Source organism: Arachis duranensis, chromosome 4 (assembly GCF_000817695.3).
Source record: "Arachis duranensis cultivar V14167 chromosome 4, aradu.V14167.gnm2.J7QH, whole genome shotgun sequence".
In the NCBI taxonomy this organism is placed as follows: domain Eukaryota; kingdom Viridiplantae; phylum Streptophyta; class Magnoliopsida; order Fabales; family Fabaceae; genus Arachis; species Arachis duranensis.
Window position 1 is genome coordinate 109,088,714 of NC_029775.3, and position 10,692 is coordinate 109,099,405.

The 10,692-nt window shown below is 32.5% G+C and overlaps 1 protein-coding gene across 1 annotated transcript; it reads left to right on the forward strand.

Moving 5' to 3' along the window:
- On the forward strand, positions 1–2,002 carry LOC107485766 (gibberellin 20-oxidase-like protein). The gene is made up of 2 exons (XM_016106297.3): positions 1–467; positions 1,212–2,002. Exons 1-2 carry the CDS (start codon positions 121–123, stop codon positions 1,891–1,893), a joined length of 1,029 nt encoding a protein of 342 aa, XP_015961783.1. The 5' UTR covers positions 1–120; the 3' UTR covers positions 1,894–2,002.
- Positions 2,003–10,692: the final 8,690 nt, after the last annotated feature.

Below are 10,692 nucleotides of genomic sequence, written 5' to 3' on the forward strand. Positions count from 1 at the left end.
TCTTCTTCTTCTTCATCTCTGAAGTAAGATTATTATTTAGCCAAATCTTAATAATTTTTTCACAGGTGATGATGAACAAACTAAATTTGATTGACAATTAAAGAGATAGTAGCAAGAATAATGTCTATGTATGTTGAAATTCCTATCTTAGACATATCACAACCTTTGCAACCTTCTTCACTATCCTCTCTCACCAAAGCAGCCAAAGAGTGGGGATTCTTCCACATCATCAACCATGGAATCTCCAAAGATCTTTGCATCCAACTCCAATCACTATCCAAACAATTCTTCAGCCTCCCTTATGATACAAAACTCAAGCTTGGCCCTTTTTCATCTCTCAAATCTTACACTCCTCATTTCATTGCATCTCCTTTCTTTGAGAGCCTCAGAGTTAATGGACCTAACTTCTATCTTTCAGCTAAGACTTCTGAAGATCTACTCTTTCATAAACAAGATTCCAAATTAAGGTAATAATAAAATATCTGCAAATTAACCTTTTTTTCCCGTCACTATACTATGTTTATCTATATTCAGCATGCTTAATTACTTGAATTACTAATAATCCTTCTTGATTTCATTTTAAATTCTCTGTTTTAATTATTTATATAGCTCATATTTTCACGATTTTAGGAATAAATTAAAATAGTGAATGACAAAAAAAATATATTTTCATCATTTCCTAAATATAAAATCTTAAAAATAAGAAATATATATATAAATTAAAATAATAGCGAAAATCAAATAGAACTCACCACTACTTGCCTAGAACCATTCAAATTTAATGTAAGTTAGTATAGATAGATGAGAGCTTATGTCTCTTAATCATCTCTTTTGAGTTTGATTTTTTTTTTAAAAAAAATAGAAATGAAGTTTATTTGATTAGGAAGGTCGTCCGCTTTGTATCTCTGTAATATCTAAGGAGTTAATCATTGGACTTTCAATCTAATAAATGTCCTGGTATAATCTAAAAAAAAGGATGTATGTTGTTTTTTGTTTTTAATTTTCAAAATTAAAGTAGTGATTTTATGACTTAATATTTAAAATGATTTAAAAAAGTTGATAACTATTTTTTATATTTTTATTTTATAAAATTCATACAAATATGTGAAAAAGTGTTTTTTCTCAAAACTTTCTCCACATATTTTCTTTTTTCAAACTAAAACAAATATTAATGCAACTTAATTATTAGTCTCGTGTTATTTTCTATGTAGTGAGATGCTGCAAGAATATGGTAATAAGATGGAAGAATTGTCAAAGAAAATCCTAAGGGCAGTGTTGATGAGTTTAGGGGAAGGAATTGAGAAGAAGTTTCTTGAATCTGAATTCAGCAAGTGCCATGGTTACTTGAGAATAAACAATTATTCATCATCACAAGTAGAAAATAATAATATTATTATGGAAGATGATGATGATGAATTATTAGTTGAGGGTCTTGGAATGCACACTGACATGAGTTGCATAACAATCCTATACCAAGATGAAATTGGAGGGCTTCAAGTGAAATCGAAAAATAATAATAATAACGAAGGAGAAGGAAGAGGAAAATGGATAGACATAAAACCCTCAGAAGGAACCCTAGTTGTGAACATTGGAGACATGTTACAAGCTTGGAGCAATGATAAATTAAGATCTTCAGAGCATAGAGTTGTTTTGAGGAAGCCATCAATAGTGAAGAAGAATAATAGTAGGTTTTCATTGGCATTTTTTTGGTGCTTTGAGGATGAAAAGATTATTTTGGCTCCTGATGAAGTTGTTGGTGACGGGAACAAGAGATTTTACAAGCCATTTTTGTGCTTGGATTATTTGAAGTTTAGAGAGAATAATGTGAGAGGAAAATTTGAAAAGGTTGGTTATACAGTCAAGGATTTTGCTGGGATTAAAGCACAGCTTTGATGAATAATTATGGATTTTTTTTTTAGAAAAAAAAAAGAAATCTATTATATTCATTCTTAGCTTAGCTTGTTGATTATATTGAATGAAGCCCCTCTTGTGTTTAAATTATATTTTACATGATCATGTCATGTTTGATTAGAGTATATATGTAAATTAATATATGATTAGGAGTTTATATATATTACTTGCTTCCTGATGATGTTGTTATTCGGATTTGGTAATTGTTAGTTATAGTCTTATACTGCAGGTTTTAGCTGTGTTGTAACTTAAATGGGATAATGATAAGTTGTAGTTATGTTTTAACTTATTGTAATGTCTCCCAAAAAATATGATAGTTAAAATGCAAATACACGACGATATATTAAATAATTTAGTTAAATATATAAATAATTTAATAATTTTTAATATTATTTTTAAGATAAAATATATTTTTTATTTTTAAAAATTTTAAAATATTTTTAAATTTTATTTTATTTTAATTTTATCTCAAAAAATTTTTATTTACATTAAATATATTCTTAACAATTAAATTTTTAAGAATTTTAAGATTAATCTAGTAATAATATTTAACAATTAAGAGCGAGTTACATGTGTTAAAAACTTAAAATTTGTGAAATTGTTTAACCGGTTCTAAATTTTTTGAAAATTTATTTTTTAGAAATATTTTTTATGTGAATAAAAAAATTTTAAGCTAAAATTAAAATAAAATAAAATTTTAAAAATTATTTTAAAATTTTTAATAAATTTAAAAAATATATATTTCATCCTTATTTTTATATAAAAAAACATATTTATATAAATAATTTTTTGTAAGAGACACTCAACAAAGCGTGTGCAAAATGATTTTTTTTTCTTTCCTTTTTTACAAATTATTAATATTAGATAGGCATGCTTGCAGCGGTCAACGGTACTGCAAGAGAATTTACGGTGGTGGAAAGGTGAGAGAGAATAAAAGAAAAAATAATACAATATAAATATCTCTAAAAAATGTGGTCTCTAAATAGTATTTATAAGTGTGTGAGACATCTTTTATCTATTTAGTTTTTAGAATTGAGTTTTTAAAGTGGAGTTAGAATTTTATTCGATTTAATAATATTGTTAGGTCTTTGTAAATGTTCACGCTCCAAAAGATCATTATTATGCATAAAGGAAATATATTACAAATTATATATAGTCTCTAAATGGTTTATAAATGCAAAGCATTTCTCACCTCTTGAATTAATTTTTAAAATTGAATTAGAACCACTCGATCTCAAATTTAATAAAAGATTTTAAAAAATAAAATAAAATAAGAACAAAATTAAAAGTATAATTTCATATAGTCTTTTATTAAATTTATCATTATTAAACACCAATTATTTAAGGACCATTAAGGCCCAAATATACAATAATCGGGTCCGTTATTGAAGACAATACCAATAACAGGATCACAGCACACTAGCATTTATCTTTATTCCAATCATAGCATAATTCTGTCTCCCTATTTAAAAATAGAGAACTCTTAACACATGGTCCTTTTTGTGTTATATTCCAGTAAAGGGTTATTAATTTTCCATCCCTTTTATCATCATATATATCAAACCAATGGCATGCACCTTTCCAGCGAAATTTACAAAAGAATAGTGTTGTGGGTTTAATAAAAAACTTTAGGCTAAAATTAGGTTTAAAGCTGAATCTATAAGTGTCATCATGTCGGAGGAGGTGTTTTCCTAGATCATTATCTTTGGATTTGCAATGAAGGAATAGTTTCAATTTCCCATGTAATCTATTTGTGATGTCAACATATTTTTCGTCTCCTTTGATGCCTAATGGCATTATGATCATCATCATCATCATAAGAAGCAACAATAGTTGGGGAATTACATTTTTCAAGACAAAAGTAGCCATTGTTTAATTTTTGTTATTATTATTATTATTGCTTCTTGGATTATTCTTTCAATTGTTTTTACATATATAGTAAGCTGAAAGTGAAACAAATTAAAGAACAAAGTTACATTAATAATTAAGGAGAAGGGTTACAAACTCTTTCCATATACTATTTGTTTGTTACAAATCATAAATGCAAATATACAGAGGAAAACGTTTTTTTTTTTTTCAGAAAAATCATTTTTTAACCAACAAAATAATAAATAAGTAGCTAGATATAAGAGTTAAGAATTTGAACTATTAGTGTAAAATGATAAAAGAAAAATTTTAAGAAAAAGAGGAATATTGACTAATTGTTAGTTAAAAAATGTTGGTTTTCAATTTATTTTTTGTTTGAGAAGATATTCTGAAGTGTTATCTTGGCTAGTGAAGGTAACTGGGCCTAAAATGGGAGTGACTTGATGCTTATTGGCAAGGTATGAAGCGAGAGTTGAAAGTACATACAAAAAATTTTGATGCCAAAGCCCAAAGTGAGCGAATATAGAAACAAGAACTTAACCAACTTCGGTTAGTCGAATTCTGTCTTGTGCATGCAATAACTCATTGTTCAGGAACAGACTCTTAAATAAAATTCAGATTTGCGACAAATTAGTCTTTAACATGTCGGATTCGAGGATACCGTAGAAAAAAAATATCAAGTACTTAGTTTTAGACCTAAGCGCTACGAGATAGAACTCAATTCATATGAACTAAATCATTTTTTTTTTCGGACGTTATATGAACTTAATCATTAAGTTTGTCTAAATCTTTATTACATTGGGCCTTTTACAGTTAGATCTCATTACGAATATAAAGACAAAATTTGAATACAAAATGTATTTTGTATTTTCATTTAAAGAAACGTATTCTTTTATTATGAAGTTCTATCATTTAAAAACAAAATTGTACACCTAAATTGATATTTTATTTTGAAAAATTATCAAAAAATTTGAATCATTTTATTAATTATTTTTAAATTCTAAAAATATAAAGTTTTGCTTTTTCAATTTTTTATGTTTTAAAAATAAAAAATATTTTTAAATTTTACTTATTTGAAGATTAAAAAGACAATTAAGATAATGATTTTGGGACTTAATCTATATAACTATTAATTAATTATATTGTTATTCTTGCCCGTTGCATCTCTCTTGTCTTCTCTACCCTTAAATTAAAATTTGTGTCAAATAACATTAATTTATCGATGCGCAACCATCACTATCATTATTTGTTTAGTTATTATATTCTAGGATGACAATGGGTAGGATATAGTAGGATTTAGAGTCAATTCTAACTCTATGGTTGAAATTTTTATATAAACTCAATCCTATCTTATTAATGGGTTGAGAATATCTCAATTCTAATCCTACCCATTTTTAATCACAGGTACCCGATTCTATCTGTGAGTTATAAAAAAGATACAATATTATTATATAACTTGATGATAATTTAAAATAAAACTGATTTTATGTAAAAGAAAAAGTATTAAATTATCAATTAATGATCTTCTTTTAGTGGCTCAGAATCTTTTACATTTAGTGAGTGATCTTTCGTTCGACATCCATTTAAAACATATTTTTATAAAAATATATAACATATACATGTGTAGGATGTAGGTTAGTCGAGTAGGATTGAGACTCAACGTACATCCTACCTGACCCACACATACAAGAACCCTACTCGCATCCTACTCAGATAAGGTGCATGTTACCATCATACTCTAATTGTAACAGCTCAAACCATCCGCTAGCACGATATTGTCTGTTTTGGCACACAAGGCTTCACGGTTTTACTTTTGACGATAGGGATGATAGCTGAAGCCCCCTATACTCACTCGTCAAAATGCATCATGCTAGGGAGAGGTATCCACACCCTTATAAAGCATGCTTCGTTCCCCTCCCCAACCGATGTGGGACTTTACAATATTTTTGTCCTTTCAAAACAACAAATCAATTTTTAAAATCTTATTTTTCAAAATACGCTGTACTGGACAGACTAGAGCCGGTACTGCCAATTTAAGCGCCAGTACGCATTTTTATAGAAACTTTTCGAAAAAGATACATTTTCCAACTCAGAAAAATTCATTGAAATCAAATTTCACCTTTATATTTTCAAATTAAAACTTCCAATTTTTGAATCTATTCTAGGCACTAAAATAATTTTATTAAAATGGTTTTACGTGAAAAACTCTGGTTCTTACATTCTCCCATCCTAATAAAATTTTCGCCCTCGAAAATTCGAACCGTGTGATATATCCTCCTTCATCTTACCGTGTCAGTGTTCCCTCTTGCCTTTTGCTGCATCACTCTGATTATCGTCATTAAGAATCCAAAATTTTTGTAACATTTTCCCAAAATCTTCAAAACAAGTTTATTCTAAACCAGTTCATTGTTAAAGCTTTTTCAAAAGAGTCAAAAATCATTTACTCAAAAGTCGATTACTTTAAATCACGATTTTCTTAAATAAAAACCTTTCAATTTGAATCATTTTTGATAAGATAAATTAGAAACCAAATTCGCAAATAAACAAAATCAGAGAACTCACTTTTCTTTTAAACCATATCATTTAAACCAAGAGCCCCGACTTACTTTCAAAACTAAATCATTTAAACCAAAGTTTCAAACCAAATTTGAAAATCATTCTAAGCTTTAAAACTTTTTCAACATGTTCAAGAGGACCAGTTCGTGGAGTTTGCGGCACACCGGTTGATGGGTGCGGCTCAGCACTGGTGGCAGCGGAAGTTCATTGAAAAATCTTCAAATTGATATAAAGTTTGTAAAATTTGAATTTTCGTAGAGGAAGTTATGATCATTCAAAGTTTAGTGTCAAAATCTGAATTCTGCAATGTTGCAAAATTTTATGATTTCTGGTTTGTGTGTGCATGCACACCCCGTGAATTTTTTAAACCTGTGCGCACGCACACACGGGGATATGGCTACTGATGAGAGCGCTAGCACGCTCTGTGCGCGCACATAACCAACAAAGTTCTGCAAGCTCTGTTTACGCACAGGTTGGAAAGGGCATTCTGTTGAGGGCGCTAGCACGCCTTGTGCGAGCGAACAGAATTGTAAAATTTTGCACTTGTGCGTACACACACCTCTATACGTGCACACTTTTCAAAATCTCATTGGGCGTGCACACGCCCTGTGCACATGCATATGCCCTGTTTTTCAACCAAAATCTTGTTTTTAACTGTTTCACCTTCCTAACAAGCTTGTAAACTTCTGTACACACCTATTTAAGACTCTTTGGCTTATTTTCGGGTACCAAAATAATGGAAAGGTCCTAGGAGATTTAAGTTGGGTTTTACTTTAAAAGTTAGAGAACAGAGGTTTAGATTTCTGATGTATTGATGACGAGTTTGGTTGAGAGAAAAGGAAGAGTAGTGAACTTGGTGATTACTGACAACGAATTGAGCTGATGAACTAATGAGTTCGGAATGGAAAGTTATGAATTGATGATGATTGTGATGAGTTGAGAACTTGGAAATGAATGATTATGGTTAATGGAATGAGTATGAGCGGAAATATGCTATGAGGAGTGGCCTCTGAGATTGAATATATGATTATGATAGGCATTGTTCTCCGTCGGAGGGGCTGTGGCAGTCTCCCGCCTTTGTTTGGATGTGAGGCTTGAAGTTGGGCTTCTTACTCATATTTTTCGCTCAAGAGGAAGGTGGTAGGGCACTCTCTCTCGGAATGTTTCCCTCTAAAAGGAGAAGGTGGTAGGGCACTCATCCCTCGGAATTATTCCTCCTGAGCATGGGTTTCTCTCTGGCTGCAAGGTGGTAGGGCACTAACCCAAAGAATCATGCGGCATCCAGAGGAAGGTGGTAGGGCACTCTCCCTCGGAATGTTTCCCTCTGAAAGAAGAAGGTGGTAGCGCACTCATCCCTCAGAATTATTCCTCCCGAGTATGCACAACAGATAGACTAATCCGGGAGTTGCCGACCAGATTTTGAGTCGGGCTTGGCACTATAACCGACATGTGATATCACAGCCAATAGGATAGACATTCATCATATGCATCTTCTATATGTTTGCTTGCTTTGATTACCTGAGTTTGCCTAATTGTATAATATGCCTGGTGCACAAAATTGTGATCACACTTTTCACAACTTCGCACAACTAACCAACAAGTGCACCTGGTCGTCCAAGTAATAAACCTTACGCGAGTAAGGGTCGATCCCACGGAGATTGTCGGCTTGAAGCAAGCTATGGTCATCTTGTAAATCTCAGTCAGGCAGATTCAAATGGTTATGAGGTTTTGATAATTAACAGATAAATAAAACATAAAATAAAATAGAGATACTTATGTAATTCATTGGTGGGAATTTCAGATAAGCGTTTGGAGATGCTTTGTTGCTTCTGAACTTCTGCTTCCCTATTGCTTCCATCCAATCATGCGCACTCCCTTCCATGGCAAGCTATAAGTTGGTGGATCACCGTTGTCAATGGCTACCATCTGTCCTCTCAGTGAAAATGGTCTGGCTATGATTCTCACTGCAAGGCTAATCATCTGTCGGTTCTCACTTGTGTCGGAATAAGATCCATTGATCCTTTTGCGCACTGTCACTGCGCCCAACAGTCGCGAGTTTGAAGCTCGTCACAGTCATCCCCTCCTAGATCCTACTCAAAATACCACAGACAAGGTTTAGACTTTCCAGATCTCAGAAATGCTGCTAATTGTTTCTAGCCTATACCACAAAGGTTCTGATCTCACTTATTTGAATGCTCTGTTGTCAGGAGATGCTAGTTAAACGCATGGATCAGAGACCCAAGAGAATATACTCCAGCTGGCATCCAATGACTACGTTGAACATCATGTAGACTGCTTGTGGTTGTCAGGCACGTGGATCTTGACTAAGCGAGTACTGAAGATAGTGGGTGATTGTCACGGATCACCCCTTCAGCCTGACTTAACTGAATTAAGTACGAGAGTATATCTTAGAGAAGAAGTAGGCGTGAATTGAAAGAAAAACAATAGTACTTGCATTAATTCATGAGGAACAGCAGAGCTCCTCACCTTAATCTATGAGGTGTAGAAACTCCACCGTTGAAAATACATAAGAGAAAAAGGTCTAGGCATGGCCGAATGGCCAGCCTCCCAAATGGCATAAGAATTTGAAAACAGGGGAAGAAGACCCCCATACAATAGTAAAAAGTGCTATTTATACTAAACTAGTAAACTAGGTTTACAAAATATGAGTAGATAGTGCATAAATCCACTTCCGGGGCCCACTTGGTGTGTGCTTAGGCTGAGCTTTGAAGCTTTCACGTGTATAGGCCATCCTTGGAGTTAAACGCCAGCTTTGGTGCCAGTTTGGGCGTTTAACTCCAGCTTTGGTGCCAGTTCTGGCGTTTTACTCCAGAAAAGGGTCTCTAGTAGGCGTTTAAACGCCAGTTTGGGCCATCAAATCTCGGAAAAAGTATGGACTATTATACATTGCTGGAAAGCCCAAGATGTCTACTTTCTGACGCAATTAAGAGCGCGCCAATTAGGCTTCTATAGCTCCAGAAAATCCACTTCGAGTGCAGGGAGGTCAGAATCCAACAGCATCTGCAATCCTTTCTCAGCCTCTGAATCAGATTTTTGCTCAGGTCCCTCAATTTCAGCCAGAAAATACCTGAAATCATAGAAAAATACACAAACTCATAGTAAAGTCCAGAAATGTGATTTTTGCATAAAAACTAATAAAAATATACTAAAAAGTAACTAAAACACACTAAAAACTACCTAAAAACAATGACAAAAAACGTATAAATTATCTGCTCATCACAACACCAAACTTAAATTGTTGCTTGTCCCCAAGCAACTAAAAACAAAATAAGATAAAAAGAAGAGAATATACAATCAATTCCAAAACATCAATGAAGCTTAGTTCCAATTAGATGAGCGGGACTAGTAGCTTTTTGCTTCTGAACAGTTTTGGCATCTCACTTTATCCTTTGAAGTTTAGAATGATTGGCATCCATAAGAACTCAGAATTCAGATAGTGTTATTGATTTTCCTAGTTCAGTATGTTGATTCTTGAATACAGCAACTTATGAGTCTTGGCCGTGACCCTAAGCATCTTGTTTTCCAATATTACCACCGGATACATAAATGCCACAGACACATAATTGGGTGAACCTTTTCAGATTGTGACTCAGCTTTGCTAGAGTCCCCAGTTTGAGGTGTCCAGAATTCTTAAGCACACTCTTTTGCTTTGGATCACGACTTTAACCACTCAGTCTCAAGCTTTTCACTTGGACCTTCATGACACAAGCACATGGTTAGGGACAGCTTGATTTAGCCGCTTAGGCCAGGATTTTATTCCTTTGGTCCCTCCTATCCACTGATGCTCAAAGCCTTGGATCCTCTTCACCCTTACCTTTTAGTTTAAAGGGTTACTGGCTTTTTCTGCTTCCTTTTTCTTTTTCTTTCTTTTTTTTCGCCTATTTTTTTCGCAAGCTTTGTATTTTTCACTGCTTTTTCTTACTTTAAGAATCAATTTTATGATTTTTCAGATTATCAATAATATTTTCTTTTTTCATTATTCTTTCAAGAACCAACAATTTTAACATTCATAAACTTCAACTATAAAAAATATGCATTGTTCAAGCATTCATTCAGAAAATAAAAAGTATTGCCACCACATCAAAATAATTAAACTAATTTCAAGATAGAATTCAAAATTCATGTACTTCTTATTCTTTTGCAAATAGAAACATTTTTCTTTTAAGAAAGGTGAAAGATTTATGGAACACTCATAGCTTTAAGACATAGACACTAGACACTAATGATCATGTAATAAAGACACAAATATAGACAAAACATAAAGCATAAAAATCGAAAAACAGAAAAATAAGAACAAGAAAATTAAAGAACGGGTCCACCTTAGTGATGGCGGCTAGC